The 20,110-nt window shown below is 38.4% G+C and overlaps 1 protein-coding gene and 1 long non-coding RNA gene across 3 annotated transcripts in view; one reads left to right on the top strand and one right to left on the bottom strand.

Annotated features, from left to right (window-relative positions):
• Window positions 1–20,110, bottom strand: part of LOC122662175 (NPC intracellular cholesterol transporter 1-like) — a 179,895-nt gene that overhangs the window by 122,619 nt on the left and 37,166 nt on the right. For both annotated transcript variants that reach the window (XM_043857743.1, XM_043857744.1), the window contains exons 6-12: window positions 19,047–19,294; window positions 18,668–18,856; window positions 16,940–17,016; window positions 16,737–16,854; window positions 8,923–9,006; window positions 5,749–5,844; window positions 5,517–5,618 (exon numbers count right to left, since the gene is read on the bottom strand). In XM_043857743.1, coding sequence (XP_043713678.1) covers window positions 5,517–5,618; window positions 5,749–5,844; window positions 8,923–9,006; window positions 16,737–16,854; window positions 16,940–17,016; window positions 18,668–18,856; window positions 19,047–19,294 — 914 coding nt within the window. The remainder of the gene's footprint in view (window positions 1–5,516; window positions 5,619–5,748; window positions 5,845–8,922; window positions 9,007–16,736; window positions 16,855–16,939; window positions 17,017–18,667; window positions 18,857–19,046; window positions 19,295–20,110) is intronic.
• On the top strand, window positions 9,926–10,715 carry LOC122662177. Its single transcript, XR_006332986.1, has 3 exons — window positions 9,926–9,976; window positions 10,062–10,273; window positions 10,695–10,715. It is a non-coding gene; the product is annotated as an uncharacterized LOC122662177 (long non-coding RNA).

Below are 20,110 nucleotides of genomic sequence, written 5' to 3'. Positions count from 1 at the left end.
TAGATTGGTGGATTTAGAGATGTACAATTTCTCCTATTCTTTAGGGAGACTTTTTTACTTTTACTCCGTATGGCTATAGTTTTCTATGATGTATTGATGTGTTCTGATTTGGTGTTGATCTGTTCCTGCGATTGCATTTTCTATTCTGATCTGTTATTGTAACCTGCTATTGCTGGTAACCTACAGCTACTGTTCTTGACAGATCTGATATGATTTATTTTATTTATTTGGGCTACTGTTTTATTTATTCGGATGATCTGGTTACCTGTGGCTGCCATTTGTTCTTGTTCAATCTTAAGCATTTCTTCCCGGCGGAGGTGCCTTGATCTGATCAGATCTCATCAGATCTGATTCCAGCTGTTCATGGAAGTATTCCTCTCCTGATCCAGATTTGATTCCTTCGGATATTGCGAGTACTCTCCTTCTGTTATTTTCTATCAATCTCCTCCTGTTATTGGAAGCATCTCTGCGATATATCAGCTTGATTATTTCTCTGTGGCTTATCTTGGCTAACCAAGCTGTTTAATAAGATTATGTGCACTTAGAGAACGTCAGATGAATGGAAAAGAAGCATTGTGGTCCTGATGTAAAAAAAAATAAAGCTGATATCCAGAGTTGTAACAACTACAGAGGCAAAAAACTAATGAGTCATACTATGAATGATGGGAGAAGATTATTGAAACAAACCTGAGAAAAAAGACCACTATTTCGGAGAACCAATTAGGTTTTATGCCAGGCTTATCCTCAACAGAAGCTATCTACCTACTTAGGAGACTCGTGGAAAGATTTAGAGAGAAGAAGAATCTCCATATGGAAGATATTGACATAGAAAAAGCTTATGACAAGGTTCCTAGAGATTTAATCAGGCATGTGCTAGGGAAGAGAAGTGTTTCAAGTAAATATGTGGACATAATTAAATATATGTATGATTGTGTGGTGATTAGTGTAAGAACTGTGAGGGGTCAAGGTAGTGAATTCCCAATTGCAGTTGGGTTATATCAAGGATCAGCTTTAAGCCCTTATTTGTTTGCACTTATCATGGACGAGTTAACAAAGACATCCAAGATGAGTTTCCTTGGTGCATGTGTTTTGCTGATGATATTGTTTTGGTGGATGAGACAAAAGCAACAATTAACACCAAGCTGGAGTTATGAAGATCAACCTTGGAATCAAAAGGTTTTAAGATAAGTAGAACGAAAACGGAGTATATGGTGTGTACCTTTAGTAATTCCGGGACAGATAATGAGAGGGTGAAAGTTGATGAGATGGAGATAGCACAAAATGATCATTTTTAGGTATCGAGTATCAATCATCAATAATGAGGTGATATAAAAGATGATGTCTCACAGAGAATTAAGTAGGATAGATGAAGTAGAGAGGTGCATCCGGAGTGTTATGTGATCAACGGATTCCTTTAAATCTTAAAAGGAAAATTTTACAGGACAGTCATAAGACTGGCTATCATAGTTGTCAAGGCGACTAGGCGAACCAAAGCAATCGAGGGGGTAAAAAACCAAGGCAACACCAACAAGGCGTCGCCTAGGCGACCAAGGCGAGAGAAAGGCGCCTGGACGCCTAGCAACGCCTTGACTTATGCTAGCTATGATGTATGACACAAAGTGTTGGGCAATTAAGAAGCGTCATATAGATAAGCTAATTATAGCGGAGATGAGGATGCTGAGATGGATGTGTGGCAAAAGCAAAAAGGATTAAATAAGGAATGATCATATAGAGCTGCATTGGGAGTAGCTCTGAGGTGGCATGGCGATGTTCAACAGAGGCCTTCGGATGCTCCAGTTCGGAGGAGTGACTTGATTCAGATTGAAGGTACTAAAGAGCTAGGGGCAGGCCTAAAATGACCCTCGGAGAATTGGTGAGGAAAGACATGCATAGTTTAGGTCTTGTTTCAAGTATGACGTCGAATAAAGCTGATTGGAGGGCAAGGATCCGTGTAGGCGACACAAGTTAGTTTGTAAGACTGAGTTGTAGTTGTAGTTGTTGTTGTTGTGTTCCTTTTCTGTTTACTTTTATTATTAATATTTTGTCTTTGCAAGGATCCATGTAGCCAACCCCATTTAGTCGGAATAAGGCTTTGTTGTCGTTGTCGTTGTTGTTGTTGTTGTTGTTGTTGTTGACAAAAGCAGGGATTAACAAGAAGTTGGAGTTATAAAAATCAACCTTGGAATCAAAAGGTTTTAAGATAAGTAAAACGAAGACGGAGTTTATGGTGTATTGGTGTGTAACTTTGGTTACACTATAACGGATAATGAGGTGGTAAAAATTGATGAGAGGGAGATTCTGCAAAGTGATTATTTTAGGTACTTAGGCTCAATCATAAATAATTAAGGTGATATAGAGGATGATGTTTCACAGAGAATTAAAATAGGATGGATGAAGTGTGTGATTGGCATATTCCTTGAAAACTTAGAAGGCAAATTTGACAGGACAATCATACGACCGGCTATGAAGTATGGTGCAGAATTGTTGGGCAGTTAAGAAGCATCATATTGATCAACTCAGTACAGCGGAGATGAGGATGTTGAGATGGATGAGTGGCCAAACTATGAAGGATGAAGTAAGGAATGGTCATATTAGAGCTGATTTGGGAGTAGCTCCAATACATGATATGCTACGAGAAAGTCTTTTGAGGTGGCATGGCCATTTTCAACGGAAGCCTTTTGATGCCCTAGTATGGAAGAGTGGTTTGATTCAGATTGAAGGAACCAAAAGAGCCAGGGGTCAACGTAAAATGACCTCAGGAAAGGCATTTATAGCTTAGGCCTTGTATCAATGTATCAAGTATGACCTAGAATAGAGCTGATTGGAGGGCAAGGATCTATGTAGCAGACCCCATTTAGTTGGGATAACGCTGAGTTGTTGTTGTTGTATAGCTGGGTACCGGAACCGAATGGTCAAAAGGGATTCAGTGAATTTTAACAGATTTGAAAAATAATAATTGGTTGGACAATAAAAATCATCTGGTCATGATATTTTTTACATATTTTTTGCATGCTTATATAATTTATATGGTGACTCTTCAATGGTAGCATGGCTCTAAGGATGAGTCAATACTAATTAGGAATTCACAATCACATGATCAGTTTCCATGTCATACAAGATAGGTCTAATATATTATGTACAGTGATAGGCCGATCCACTGGCTGTAACGATCAGGCTTTTGCTCAGTTCAGTTGAACTGCCAATCCTTGTGTGAATAGGCCAATGCAATCTGATCCAGATTGGTGCCCAGGGAGAATTCAGGATCTGGCTCCATTCAACCGTATCAATAGGTAAGATACGTGACAAGTTATTGGACCCAGATCTGTGTACGGGTCCTGGACATGACCCAAGACACACTCACAAGGAGGGGGGAAAGGAAGAGAAACATACTAAAGGCAATGTATTACATCCATCCTCACTTAGACAGCAATGTTGGTAACTCAAATCAATGTGAGAACAGGATGCATTGTCAACAACAGCACTAATCGCATCGCTGATATACATAAATTCTGAGATGCAAATCAAACACCCCCCCCCCAAAAAAAAAAAACCCAACTTAAAATGTTCTGAGCTATCTCAACCACTTCGTTGTTTAGTTTGAACCAAATGTTAAATGACATCTGCAGTAATAACATAATCAAGTGCCACTGCATTACATAGCACAGAACAAATGTCCACCGTGTAACACCCCGCAAGCAGGTCATGAATATATTGTAATCTAATATACTAAGGTATATTGATATGTACTATGTTAGGTATTATATGATTGTAAAATAAATTGACATGATACTTTGGCTTGATATTTTAGGACTCAAGAGACTTATATGCTATGATAAACAGATTGGATCTGTGAATCATTGTAACAAGCAAGGTGAGGGAAACATACTAGTATTTCTATATGATGTATAATGAAATGTTTGAGCATGGTCATGTGTTTTATGATGTGTTATATAGTGTATCAGCATGATATGGATTATTGAATGTTTGACTTTTATGCATGATTAATGAATGCCAGAGAATTGTATATGTGTTGCTATATGAGGTGTATCGAAATATTTGACATGGCACATTTAAAATGATATAATTATGAGGTGAATCACATGATGTTAAGTATATGTTAAGGTGTTATATAACAAGTTGTATCAGTATATGTTTGTGTACAATAAATGTGAGCATGTGAATGAGAAATGTAAATATGCGTACGAGATATGTGAACAAGAGTAAGAGTAATGTAAAAAAGCATACGAGATATGTGAATCAAGTGAATGAGGTTGATAATAGTAGTACTACGAGAAAATGACTCTGTGAATATCATCCCTTTCCAGTAGGGAGTTTTGTATTGGATGAGGTTTCTTATGAGCTAAGGGACTCAGTACAATCCAGTATGTGGACGAGCTAAGGACTCGATAAAATCCTACATGTAATACGAGAGCAAGCTAAGGATTCGGTAAAATCCTGTATGTGGACGAGCTAAGGACTCGATAAATCATGTATGTGATACGAGAGTGAGCTAAGGACTCGGTAATCTCCTATATGTGATACGAGATTACAAGTACGAGCCGCGGCATTCCTCTCCTAGGCTACAGTACTGGGGTAAATAGTTGATTTATTAACACGAGGCCAGGCTAAACTCTTCTATATAGTGCACTATCAGTATTTCACAATATTGATTAAGATCTGATGTAACAGTAAAACATTGTATTTGTACACTATTATTGAAGCACATGAGCACTTGTTTGTATTGTATTATGTTTTCCTCACTGAGCTGTTAGCTCATCCCTATAACAAATCTTCTTTTTCAGATGATGAGTTAAGAGGAGAGGTGTGCACAGCTCCAAACTCTATAGGCTGTGAGTGCACGTGGTGCACTAACCTTAGAGACATGTCATAAGAACTTATGATGTTTGGATAAACAATGTGATAATACAATCTTTTGATGTAATATAACTTTTGATCACTATGTTGAACTTAGTATTTGCCATCAGTAGATGTATATACAATGTGCAAACCTTAAATCCAGCTCCAATTGTTGTTAAGTCTTTCGTTGTGTATGTATATAATGTATGGGAGTTGGGTTATTATACAAATGTGAATGGTGGTTTTTGACCAATGCCCGTGAGGGCAGTACCTTATACCCTGTCCGGGTTTGGGGCCGTTACACACCGAGTATTGTGGTATCTAAAAAAATCAAAAGAGCATTATTATCACATTGATACAACAAAGCAGAGCATGCATGGCCTTGAACCCATTAACTCATAATTGTGACATACAGTCCAACAAAATGGAGGACAAAAAATCGTGACCATCAGCTGTACTCGTACAATGAGGTATTCAGAATCCAAAGATGTCTTGTCATGTAGCATCACTCAAGAAATCATCTTGCTAAAACTTTTACCACACTTGCACAAATGATTCAGTTAATATAGTCTACAAACCTCACTCCCCACCCTACCCCTTTGGAATTTTGAGCCAAGAAGAGAAACAAACATGCTTGAAGAATTATGAAAAAGAAATACCTGCAGAATGCTTTGAGTCGCACAATCCTGACCAAGTGGCTTCAAACAAATGTCAGTTAGAGATACAATTGAGCCAGAATAATTAGCACGAATTCCATCAACCTGCCAAGTTACGGGAAATAGTCTACATTTTCTGAGAATATATAATTAAGTACCCATATGGAAGTGGTAAAGCATGTCATGTAGGATAAATAATTGAATCCATGGTATACAAATAAAGGTGATACTATACCTTCTTTTGTATTTCAAAGAGTAACTGGATAATATCGTCTTTAACAATACTGGGTGACTTCCCATGCGTTGAATCTGGAATAGTAGCTAATATAAGCTGAAAAGAAAATAGATGATCAGTGGCCATTAATTGCTTGTGAAATCACGATATGATAAAGAAGTATAAGATCATAAACTGAAAAAAGTTGGAAAACACTGACATACGAATCAAAACTGGACTAGGAATGCATATTTATTTTCCAAACGGTTGAAATACAATTTTGAAAATGAAAGACTCCATGTTGCGACAGAGGGAAGTAAATCGAATACAACCTCAATCCTGATTACAGGATTCTAGAATACTGTCATAAGGACTAAGGAGTATGAATTCAATGTCAAATGAGATCCAATATCTAGCAATAAGATGATACCATTCATATACAATTCGAGGAATTATATTTTTCCATTGAAAATAAGAAATAGAAAAATATTCTGACACACAGCACAAAACATGGTTATGGTTGTGTGACTTGTGTCCACAATAATAAATTGAAAATTTAGGCAGAATAAAAACAATTAAAAGTGTTCTCTTAATATGCATCATAACAAATTATAACCCACCCACCCCCCCCCCCCCAAAAAAAAATTACATAAAGAGTTTAACCGGTCGAACATAATGAGCTATAATATCATCTAAAGCATAATAAGTAAAGATAAGAGAAATAACTTATTAGTTATTACATCCATAACTAAAAAAAATTGATTGTTCTCTTGATTTCTCTAGTGTCTCTGATGTGAATAAAGATACCTTGCTACGCCTTACAGGATTTACTCTTGGCTCTCTTCCCGTGAAATACTTGGCCTCCCTTTGATTCCAGCCAGGCTGACTAGTCACCACAACACCACTATGTTGGACCTTATCAGTAAAAGGCTCCAGCTATGGAAAGGTAATCTGCTCTCCTTCGCAGGTAGGATTAAGCTGATCCGTTCAGTCCTTCAATCCTCGTAGATCTATTGGTGTGGCATCTATAGGCTTCCTAAATCCACCATCAAAGCCATGGAATCTCTCTTCTGCTCCTTCCTCCAGAAAGGCAAGGAATCTTCAAATTCCTCTACCCGATCAGTTGGGCCTCTATCTGCCTCCCTAAATCTGAAGGAGGTCTTGGCATCCGTAGGATCCAGGACTTTAATATTGCAGGTATCCTCAAATTGATCAGGAAAATCTCTTCCAAGCACGATTCTATCTGGGTCAATTGGTTATACTCCTACCTCCTCAAAAATGACTCCATTTCGACTGTCCCCATCCCTGTTGATCCTTCCTAGGTGTGGCGTAAAATCCTCCTCCTCCGGCCCTTAGCTCTCTCAACCACCTCCTCTGTGATTGCTAATGGGTATTCCATTTCTCTCTGGCTAGATCCCTGGCACCCCTTAGGAGTCCTCTACAACTTCTTAGGTTCTTGTTCGGTCTATTCCTCTGGTACTCCCAAATCAGCCCCGCTCTCCTCAATCATTTCCCTAGGTTCCTGGTCCCCCTCCCCCTTCCCCCCCCCCCTAACCCCTCTCTCTCTCAGATAAGGTCTTTTGGCTCCCCTCCCCTAACGGAGCTTTTACTTCTAGATCCGCCTAGGACTTTATTCGTCCCCATGCTCCCATTGTTCCCTGGCACAATATTGTTTGGTTCCCCGTCCCCCCCATCTTGTGTCCTTTGTTGGAATGGAATTGAGGATGTCAATCACCTCTTTTTTACTTGCCCCCTAGCCCTAAGTATTTGGAAAAAAAGCCTCAATCTCTATTTGGCCTTGAAGCAGAAGGCCTCTTCCCTTTGCTAGGGAATATTTTTGGATGGTGGGAGCTTTCTCGGGTGGCATAATCTGCGATACTATTGGTAACCTAGTGTTTGGGGCTGCTATATCTCACATTTGGATGGAGCGGAATCTTTGAAGATGGACCTTCAATTCTCGTTCCATAGACATGATTTGGAAAGCCATCTTTTTATTATGTTAGCTCCAAAGTCCATTCACTCCCTTGTAGATCGTTCCTTGATATCCCAATGAACAGGCTTACTGTTGTATCCTGGGGTCTAGATGATTCTCTTCTTCAGTCTCATGGCCCGCCTCTTAAGGCTTGAGGCTTGTATTCCCCCCCCCCCTTTTTTGAGGTTTTGGTACTGATATTTATTCATCCCAAAAAAAAACAATTATATATAAGCTTTGGAAATGAATTTAAAATGATGTGTATCATCCCCCCAAGTCCCCAAATACTGACAGTGTGATACATTAAGAAAAATCCCAAGACCATGTCAAACTCTAACACCTGCACCATATCCATGCAACAGGAAATCAAACAAGGATGTTGAGGACCTCATCTCTTCTATATTTCAAATTTGTAAGTTTAATATGTGTCCTCAGTCCTAACAACCATTTAAGATATAGTTTAATTCAAACCCAAAGATAAGATACAAAAATTACCCTCTCAATGGAACTTCTAAGTCACAAATTAATGAAGTTGAAATTTACAAAGAGTTTTGTTGCTACCCAAACCCATCATAATTGTCTACAATGGAAAACACACTGTAGAAGCAGATTTCCAATTTTTTGATGGTTGAAAAGACATGTAGATAAGCACCTAGCAATTTAAAATGTATGTGGCATATTTCAGTAAGAAGACATACTGCAGGTTTTTTCTTTTTTTTCCTTTTTTTTTTTTTTTTTTTTTTGGGAGTGGGCGGGGGGGGGATTGTGTATGGATGGGAGCAGCAGTTTAGGTAAGGGCTAGATTGGTGGGAACTTCCTAGAGATCAAGAATTTACTTGTGAACAAAACTAATTAAATACAAATTTTCTCTAAGTTATTGAACTGAAAAAAAAAACCCCACTAAAATGTCTATTAAACAAAGGTGAAAGGCTTCATACATGGTCGCGTAATGCTGTCAACACTTCACCGTTGGATAGGAATACTCAATTCTCATGCACCAATCCAACGGCTGAATTGTTGACCGTGTTTCATACATGACTATGCATGAAAACCGGCCCTTTAAACAAATAAAACATTTTGCAAGGGGAGCCAAAAGTCCATAAAGATTTCTTTCTTCAACAAATCAACACATACAAGTGATAACAAATTAAAAAAATTTGAAATCACTATTTAAGGTGATGTAAAATTGAAACACTAGTAAAGGAATACAAAATTAAAAATACCTGTTCAATTCTGTAAAAAGGGGCCAGGTGGCTATCAAAAAATTGCTTCTCCTCTGCAGCTTTACTCCCATGCCCCACCCATAGCTGCAATTATACATGCGAAAGTTGATTTAACTTTTTTGATGGAACTTGAACTTATCAAACTAGCTTACAAGTTCAGTAATCAAAAGGGTTGAAGTTACTCCCAAACCTCATCTATATTTACAACTGAGTATATTAAAAGTTAATAAACATCTGGATCGAACAACTGAAGTTATCATAAAAGTTTCATGATATATAAAAATATTCAATTCTTTGACTTGAAAATGAAATTCCATGTAACCTAAAGAAAAATATTATACTATGAATGACTCCGGAATTGAAAAGGATATATGGATAAACAATTACTGTAAAATAACCCCCATGAACAGTATGCCTATCAATAATATCATCTTACAAGACCACAACTTGATCATATGCTGTGATAGAGTTTCAGATTGAAAGAATTATGCAGTCCAAGCCTGTAAATGGAATAGCCTTTTATGAAAACGCTAAACCAAAAACAAAAAAAAAAAAAGCTTCAAGATTGCACAGTTTGGGGATAAATCAGTATCTCCAAACAAGTATAGCTAATATAGAAAATTCAAACATTAGTATTTCAGGTTCTATATTTGAAGTATGACATCAACAACTCCATACATATATTTTAAAATTAAAAAAAAAGGGAAATTTAAGTCTACCACCCCTGGGTTTTCAAAAAATTATATCTACCACCCATGGGATTTTAAAAATTACTTCCGTACCCCTGAGTACTAACTCTGTTAGTTTTGAAAGGAAATGACAATTTTACCCTTGTAGAACCTGTCTCTCCCATCTACGGTAAGCTCCCATCTCCCTTCACTACCTCTTCTCCGGTAAGCCACCATCAAGCCTGAGAAAGTCCCTCAGGAGAGCTGTAAGTTTAACGAATCAGATTCTTGTTTGTTGTTACAGAGTCCAGATGGTGACCTTACAGATTGTGTTCCATCTACAACCAGCTTTCGATCACCCTGAACTGAGAGGGCAAAAGCCACTGGTATTTGAATTCTGCTTGTAACAACAATTTAAACTCTCTTCCCTTTTGTTCTAAAAATCTAAACCTTCTCTTGTTCTTCTTACAGGATCCACCGGAGAGACCCAATGGCGACAATCCGATGGATTCAGTGCCGGAAGGTTTTCAGGTTGGTCAAATTCAGGCGAGTTATGTCCAGAAGGAACAATTCCGATAAGAAGAACCAAAGAAGAAGGTATACTAAGAGCTAGTTCTGTTGCAAGATTTGGGAGACAAATTAGTAGACCCGTTAGACGCGACACTACGAGCAGTAACCACGAGGTTAGAAATTTTTTCCATGGCTTTGAGTTTCTAATAAGCTTTAGAGAGCTCAGGAAAATGGCGATTCAGAGAACAAAGCAATGGTGCTTCGATCGTTAAAAAGCGCGTCTTTTAGGATTTCCCCATTCCCTCAAGAAAGAAAAGACCTGCTATGGTTAATCCAAATTAACCATTTGGATGGAAAAAGAAGCTCAACCAATGCGCAGACCATGAACAGAGTCTTTAAGATATGTTCCTTGACGAAATAGGAAGTTTGGTAGATGGGTATTGTTGTTGTTGAGTCATTTATGAAACATTGATTCCATTCCAGTTTAATTCTTTTCAAACTTTCATCTTTAATATTAATTTAATTTCATTTTCATAGTTTAAAGCCATTAATAAACTGGGTTTTCTCTGCAACTTTTTTCCTTCTTCTTCACAGCATGCAGTTGGGTATGTAATCTACTGTATGGAAATTTCCAAGTTGAACTCCAAGAGCGACAGTGAGTTTGGGTCTGTGAATTGGGTGGTGTAAATAAAACCAGATTTAATGGAGAAGATGGAGAGGAAAAAGATGAAGAAGAAGAAAAGTGGTTGTAATCCTTTGGGGAGAACTATCGAATGAAAAATTGTTCTCCCCTCTTCACCAATATTATTAATAATAGGGTAGAGCTAACACACAAGAGAAATTCCCAAACTGCCCCTGACTAACAACTCTCATCTTCTAATTATTGTTCACGTGAACAGTGTATGGTACTGTTCACGATATTATTCACGTGAATAGTGTATGATACTGTTCATGACACTGTTCACATGAACAGTACCCAAAGCACATTAACACTCCCCCTTAAGCTGGAGCATAGATGTTAATCATGCCCAGCTTGTTACAAATATAATCAATTCTCACACTTCCCAAGGACTTAGTAAAAATATCAGCAAGTTGCTCCCCTGTACGAACATGTTGTGGAGCAATAAAACCTTCTTATAGTTTCTCTCGAACAAAATGGCAGTTAACCTCTATATGCTTCGTCCTCTCATGAAACACAGGATTGGAAGCTATATGAATAGCAACTTGATTATCACAACACAGCTGTATAGGTAACTCCTTCATAAATTTCAACTCAGTCAACAACTGCTTCATCCACATTAGCTCGCAAGTAACCTGTGCCATTGCCCGATACTCAGCCTCTGCACTAGATCTTGCTACTATTGGCTGTTTCTTGCTCTTCTAGGACACCAAACTTCCCCCCACAAAGACACAATACCCAGTGGTAGACCTCCTATCCACAAGAGAACCAGCCCAATCAGCATCACAAAATCCCTCAACACGTCAATGACCATGATCAGTGTAGAGTAGACCACGACCTAGAGCTTTCTTGAGGTATCTAAGAATTCGAATCATAGCATCCCAATGTGACGTCCTAGGAGAGGACAGAAATTGACTTACTACACTAACTGGGAAGGCAATATCCGGTCGAGTCACAGTGAGATAATTTAATTTTCCAACAAGTCTTCTATATTTTTCCGGATCATCAAGAGCATCACCACTATCAGCTATCAACTTCAAATTTGGGTCCATTGGAATATCCAAAGGTTTAGACCCAAGCATACCTGTTTCAGAAAGCAGGTCAAGAACATATTTCCTCTAGGAGAGAAAAATACATTTACTAGACTGAGCTACCTCAACTCCAAGTAAGTACTTCAACTTACCAAGATCCTTGGTCTGAAATTTACACTGCAAATGTAACTTAAGCTGCTTAATGCCTTCAACATCATCACCAGTAATGACTATATCATCTACATATACCACCAAAAATATCCTACCAGCCTTGCTATGCCGATAGAACACCGAATGATCACTGCCACACCGAGTCATCCCAAATTCCAGAACAACATCTGAAAATCTCTTAAACCAGGCCCCGAGAGATTGTTTCAAACCATACGACGACTTCTTAAGTTTACACACTAAACCAGACTCCCCCTGAGCAACAAACCCAGGAGGTTGCTCCATATAAACCTCCTCATGGAGATCACCATGAAGAAAAGCATTCTTCACGTCCAACTGAAAAAGAGGCCAACGATGGGATGCGGAAAGAGAGATCAAAAGACGAACAGATGCAAGCTTGGCAACAGGGGAAAAGGTATCAAGATAATCAACTCCATAAACCTGTGTATAACCTTTGGCAACTAAGCATGCCTTCAAACAAGCCAAAGAACCATTAGGGTTCACTTTAACCACATATACCAACTGACAACCAACAGCCTTCTTGCCAGCAGGTAACGGTACCAAGTCCCAAGTGTGATTTTCAGCCAAGGCAGCCAATTCCTCCTCCATAGCTGTCCTCCCGCCAGAGTGGGATAATGCCTCTGAAACAGACTTAGGGGGAGGATAAGACTCAACAGTAAAGAGACAAGCAATAAAGTTAGCAGACAAGCCTGTATAAGAAACAAAATGAGACAAAGGATGTTGAGTACAACTACGAACACCCTTACGAAGAGCAATGGGAATATCAAGATCAGAAGAAGGAATACTTAACTAAGAAGTAGGATCCGCAGGCGAAGTTGAAGTTGGAGGATCAGTAGAGACCAGGGGTGCTGTATCATCTCGAGGACGCTGAACAAATGTAAACCGAACAGGAGGACAGGCAGGCCGAACAAGAGGAGGCAAAGGCGGAGGTGGCGGAGACAGAGCAGCAGCCGGTTGACCATGGGAAATAGTACGTTGCACCACATATAAAGGAAGATCCTCATCCAACTCCGAGGAAACAAAAGATGTATCATCATAAGCAATAGACTCAAAAAAGTTAACATCAGTAGAGACAAAGTACTTTCGAAGAACCGGTGAATAACATCGATAACCTTTTTGAGTACGTGAATAACCCAAGAAAATACATTTAATAGCCCGGGGATCTAATTTGGACAGACCTGGACGATGGTCGCGGATAAAGCAAATACACCCAAAAATTCTAGGTGGTAAAACAAAGAGAGGTTCAGTAGGAAATAAAAGAGAATGAGGAATCCCACCCTGTAATACAGAAGATGGCATACGATTTTTAAGGAAACAGGCAGTCAAGACAGCATCAGCCAAAAGATTTTTGGTACTTTCATCTCAAAAAGAATTGAACGGGTCACTTCCATTAAATGTCTATTCTTCCGTTCAGCTACACCATTTTGTTGGGGTGTATCTGAACAAGAAGATTGGTGCAACATGCCACGGTCAGCCATAAAAGAATTAAATGGAGTAGAAAAATATTCAAGGGCATTATCACTACGTAAAACACAAATATTCTTATTAAACTGAGTCTGAATTTCAGTAACAAATGCACGAAAAATGGCAAACAGATTAGAACGATTTTTCATTAAATAAATCCAGGTGACTCGAGAATAGTCATTGACAAAAGTAACAAAATATTTAAATCCCATCTTAGAAGTAACAGGGCAAGGCCCCCATACATCAGAATGCACTAAAGAAAAAGGGTACGCAGACCGTTTTGACTCTGGGGGAATAACTCACACGGTGGAGCTTTCCAAACTGACATGACTCACACTCTAAACTAGAAAGGGAACTAAAACGAGGATCCAACTTCTGTAAACTCTGCAAAGACGGATGGCCCAGCCGACAATGAACTTGGTGTGGAGACAAAACACTGGAATAAGCAATTGAAGGAGAGTCTTCAAGATGATACAACCCCCCTTGCTCACGTCCCCTACCAAGCATCTTCTTCGTCATAAGATCCTGAAAAACACAGGAATCAGGATAAAAGGTCACTAAACAATTGTAGGCTTTAGTAATTTTACTAACAGAAAGCAGGTTACAAGGGAAGTCAGGTAAATGGAGAACAGAAGACAAGGACAAGGACTTAGTTGGGTTGACAGTACCCGTGCCAGTGACTTTGGCAAGGGAACCATCAGCCAATGTAACACTAGACTCTGAAGACTGAAAGGAAGAAAAATTACCTGACACACCAGACATATGATCAGAAGCACCTAAATCAATGATCCAGGGACGAGAAGTGGAGAAACAAGCAGTGGCATTACCTGTCTGGGCAAAAGTAGCCGTGGAGGAAGATGTAGAAGGCCGAGAAATCTGAAACTATTTGAACTGAGCATAATCCTTATCAAATAACCTTACCAACTTACCCTCAGAAGGTGTAGCAGGAGACTCGGTACTAGCTGCTGAATTAGCATACTGCTGTTGCGGTGGCTCCCCATGAAGTTTCCAACAAAAGCGTTGGATGTGTCCTGGTCGACCACAGTGATTACAAGTCTTCACAGAACCAGAATTTTCACCACCATTACCACTACCACTACCTCTTCCACCTCCACGGCCAGCTATACCACCACCACGGGCCCCATTACGTCCACCATTACCTCTCCCTTGACTAGAAGCAACAAGGGCAGAGCTCTCACCAGGAGCAGCTGCTGGTTCATGGGAACTATCACGAGAAACACGAAGAACGCGAGAAAAAGTTTCTGCATGTGAGTCAATTTTATCTCCTCCAAGAATAGTGGAGCGTACAGAGTCATATTCCTAGCCCAGTCCTCCCAAAAGTCCCATGATTGCAAGTTGCTCACGTTGATCTTGCATTTGTTTCACATCCGAACTAATGGGCAGCAATGCATTTAACTCTTCGAACATTCGTTTATAAACAGCAAAATATTGGGTCAACGGACGTCCCTTCCTATCAGCACAATAGAACTCTTGTGACAGCTCATATATACGGGATAGATTATTCTGTCCAGAATACAAAACATGTAAGTAATCCCATAACTCCTTCACAGTATCTATGTGAGTCACTAAGTCAACAATCTGTGAATCCATACTATTCAACATCTATCCCAGAATGCGTGCATCTACAATTCCCACGCTTCATCATCCTCTGGTTTGGCCTTTGTAAGATGTTTCTGTTAGCCACGACCAGTCAAAACAACCCACACAATTTTCTTCCATTGCTGGAAATTACTTACCCCTTCCAAACTCTTCTCTGCAATAGATTTGGAAGAGCCCGAAACAACCTCAGAGATAACACCTTTAGAATCTTCAGTTGGGTCACCCATCTCGATCAAGCACATCGATGCAGAAATTCACCAACAACTAATAAAAACTGAGCAAAAGTAATGAACCAGCAAGCAAACACAATCGCCAACAGCCAACGAAAAATTCAGAGATCGATTTTAGAACAAAAATCGATGCAATCTCAATATCCAACAAGGATCGATTCAGGGAAAAACTTACAAAGAACCTTCAAACCGCCAAAAAGAAGAACTGAAATCGAAAAAATAATCACCTCCCAAAACCCTGAATCGATATCAAGCAATCACCACAAAATCAAGACTAGGTTCCTTTATATAATCATGAATCAGTCTCAGCAAACTCCACCAAACCGCAGCATAGGGTGCTGCAGCCTCTTCAAACTATGGTCACGAAAACCTTCAAACATGAAGCCTTCAAAACCGCAACATTGTCTTGATCAGTTTGAGAGTAATCGAGTAGGTCCTAGGATGTAGAATCGACTCCTAAGATCCTAGCTCTGATACCATGTAAATAAAACCAGATTTAATGGAGAAGATGGAGAGGAAGAAGATGAAGAAGAAGAGAAGTGGCTGTAATCCTTGGGGGAAAACTATCGAATGAAAAATTGTTCTCCCCTCTTCACCAATATTATTAATAATAGGATAGAGCTAACACACAAGAAAAATTCCCAAACTGCCCTTGACTAACAACTCTCATCTTCTAGTTACTGTTCACATGAACAGTGTAAGGTACTGTTCACGACATTGTTCACATGAATGGTGTACGGTGCTGTTCACAACAGTGTTCATGTGAACAGTACCCAAAGCACATTAACAGGTGGATTATAAAAGGGGTACACAAGAGGTTGAGTTCATTGTTTAGATATTTGTGGAAAGGGTAGAAGGAAGGGAAGGAGAAGATAACTGTCGAGGGAGCAGCAGCGGAAGGGGTCTCCAAGGGCTACTCCAGCAATAGCAGGGGACTCCGGCAGCTAGAGGAGAGAGAAATTAACCAGCAGGCTAGGTTACAAACAAATGGGGGTAAATATGTAAAAGCACCTTCATTAAGGGTATTATGGGCATTAACCAGCAGGTTAGGTTACAAACAAATGGGGGTAAATATGTAAAAGCACCTTCATTAAGGGTATTATGGGCATTTAGTTAATATTTGGGCAATGACATCATCCTTAACTGTTCTCATCTAACGGTAATGGTACGTTTGTAAGAATAATTTCAAATACAGGGGAGGCTTATGAAATAGATGAAATTTCAGGGATGGTAGATGTAATTGTTTTAAAGTACAGGGGTGGAAAAAGTAATTTTCCCTCAAAAAAAATGACAAAGTTATAGAGCCCAAGTGAAGCACATAATAAATGAATAGCATCCATAGTGTAAGGTACACAAGCAAAAGGATATAGATTAGTCATGTAAGAAAATAACAATAATAAAATGTGACAAGCCGATACAATACCTTCTCAGGCCTTGTCTCCACCTTGAAGCGTATTAGTCCCAAGCATAGTAGTAGAACAACAGCTAATGATGAACACAGGACAAGAGTTGGGTTTCTAGCAACCCATGTTCCATATCTCCTGAAAAGCAAGGTCAGCAACCCATAACGTCAGAAAATAACTAGATAATACTACCAAGCAGACCATTGAAAACGTAAGCAAGGACCTGTAAAAGCTCGACAAATATCCCTGCACAACTGAAAGCTGGACTCCATTCACCACTCTAGGAGCCGCATCATGCATCTGATGTTTACCAGAAAGTCATTACACAATTATGCAGACCAACAGAAACAACCTTAAAAACAATGATAGCACTAAACTTGATTTGATTGACATTTTTATTCAGAAATTTCTCAGGGGAAATCCCAAAACAAGGAGCGAAATTTCACTTAATCAAGGTTAAACATTTAATAATGTGTACCTCCAAGAACACAATGAACATCAAAAAAGGGAAAAAAAAAATTATCTAGAACAGAGTGTGTCACAAACAAGTTAAACATGTAAAGCAAAAATCAAACCGAAAAGGCCATTCAGCCTTGAAGAAGAAAGTTTAGGTTTACATGTTTGATCAAATTTAGTTTTCATATACTGTGATGATTAGGAAATATAAAATTTTCTTTTCAGATTCAGATTCAGATAAAAAGGGCATACCCAGTGCACGAGGCTCCCACCACTGCGGGATCTAGGGAGGGTCATAATGTTCGCAGCCTTTTGTTTTCAGATTCAGATATAGAATGGAATTTGTCCACTAACAGTAGAAATTTTCTCAATAACAGTATCTACATCTAAGAGTGTCGTATCTACATCAATTCACAACCATTAGAATTTAATTCAATGAGGAACGTAAACATTTATATAATATGGCAATTTCTTTTTTCCTGGTCCGGTCAGGTCAATAAGGTCATGAAAAAATTCAACTTATTTATTTTCTTATTTTACATATAATATATAATGGATTATGTGGGCAAATACAAGATTTTTTATTAGTATTTCTCAGATTAGGTCTTATATTAGGGGTTCTGGGGTGTAGTATTATTTAACAATCCTGTTTTTTCTTCCTTTTCATGGGATTGGTTCTTAATAATCATACTTTCTGTGATGTTCATGAATTGTTTAAAATTTTACAACATTTCCATCTTTGGACTGTTGGAGAGGGGGCAACTTCACTGGTTCATACAAATATTATGTTTTACTAATTACTACTATCTTAGACACAACAAGGTACGGGGTTATTTGGACTACAAGATCAAATCACTTTATAGAGCAAGACTTGATAAGTAATGGTCCGCAAATTGGAATTCATTTATTAACAGCTATTTTTTGCATTTTTAGTTTGTTCAATTTACTAACTTTCCTTTATTCCCGTTATATACTTTCTAGTCACAACTCAATTGAATTGGTTGAATTTTTGCTCCTAACAAAGTGAATCAAGAATAAAGATTTATGAGGCGTTGGTAATGATGGTTGAACATGTACTTGTTTTGAGTGCTTATTTATTTTTTACCGGTATCTATGGATATCACAAGCCAAAATATGGTTAGAGCACTTACATGTTTGGAACTTATACAGAATGCAATTAATAAAAACTCTGTAACATTCTATGATTTTTTTGATAGGTGCCAATTAAAAGGAGACATTTAACAGAAGACCACTTCCCATGGATGAACCAAAACAGACGAGAACTCAAAAACTATTTTGGAGTACTCAAAAATCATGGATGTTGATGGTACAACCACTTAACATCTTTTAAGATGGACATATTTGTTGTACAGTGGGGAAGTTCACCTCTTTGCTTTCAACTTCTAATAAAATTCTCTAATATTTTTTTTTTAATTAAGATGAGAGGAAAAAATCACTGAATGCATGAAAAACAAAAGTAGACACTGAGATGCACCTGCATGGGAACAGTCTCATCTTTTTGCTTGTTAACTGAATTGGGTTCATATTCATCTCTCATATTCAACAGCGGTTTCATCTTAGAAGCGGAGCTCCTTTTTCTTGTTCGACGAAACAACCCCCAACCAAAAAATGCAGAAACCAAAACAATATATAGGATAGCCATTGAAAAGTCAAGACATCTGACCTGCAGTCATCAGGAAATAGAACCAAGTTAATGATCCAAAAGTTACACATGGAACTACCAAACTTCATACTACAAATTGATAATCGATACATAGAACCTCCTGCTCATCAATATGCTGTACAGCAATCAAGATCCAAGATGACAAATAAATCAAGAGAACACCAGCACCATATACAAGAAAGAAACTAACCTTAAGAGACCCAATACTAATTGAGCAGGAATCTTTTTTATGTGGGGAAGGAGGTGGTGTATTTGAGCATGATGAAGAAGTTGGGCAATCACCACAAGAACATCCCAGGGATGAGTCACCACATGAATAAACAGATACATTCATAGGCTTCATTCCAGATGCCTCAGAAATATTTGACCGGAAGTTAATGGCATATGGTGAACCAGGAACATCCAGGGCTGCTTGCATTCCTATAAATGCGAACCACTCTGCCGAAAACAATCAGAAACCAAAATCATTAATGCTAATACAAAAGAACTTACAAGAAAAATAGGATGTTACTCCTAGGAAGGGGGAGGGAGGACTAGTAGACAGGCTGGAAGTGAATCTAAACCTGAGAAAACTCTTGCTACCAAGACAGTAGGTGTCGTAAGTACCTTAACTTATAAGTAAGACCTTTTCAATACATCTATCGAGGGAGGAAACATGGTTCTCCTTCAGTTCCCTAATCTCAACCCATCATGGATGAGTGTGGTAGGAGAGGTAGAGATCTCAATACAAATATTTTATATTTATATCAATTATTATCTATTAAATCATTAAAGCCTACGAATATTGTATTTGGTTATATATGCTCTTCTTAGTTTTACCTTCCTTTAAAAACTTCGCACTAGTTGATGTTCCTTTTTATCTATAAAAAATTGATCAGGCAATAAAAGAGAATATATTATAGGTTTGAATTATTTGAATAAAATATACAAGCAAGCATTTGCATTTATGCTCTGGAGGCACTCTGGAATTTGTAAATATATTTGAAATAGGCTCTCTAAGGCTCTCACTCTACAATTTTGACACTTACATAGCTTATTGTTGGAATAAGCATCACCTTCTAACCATATCATTCCAAGACTCAACTCATCACCTTTAATCATAGGAAAAGATGTCTGAGTATGAACAAATAAATTTAACAGATTTAGCAAATAGAAAAGCTTAAATCATAAGATCGTTGAGGTCGAACTTGTCTAAAATTAACATTAAAAAAATTCCAAAGTACCATTTCAATATGCCAAAAATATGGCACATAG

Source organism: Telopea speciosissima, chromosome 5 (assembly GCF_018873765.1).
Source record: "Telopea speciosissima isolate NSW1024214 ecotype Mountain lineage chromosome 5, Tspe_v1, whole genome shotgun sequence".
NCBI lineage: Eukaryota > Viridiplantae > Streptophyta > Magnoliopsida > Proteales > Proteaceae > Telopea > Telopea speciosissima.
This window is presented reverse-complemented; position numbering and strand designations above follow the sequence as displayed.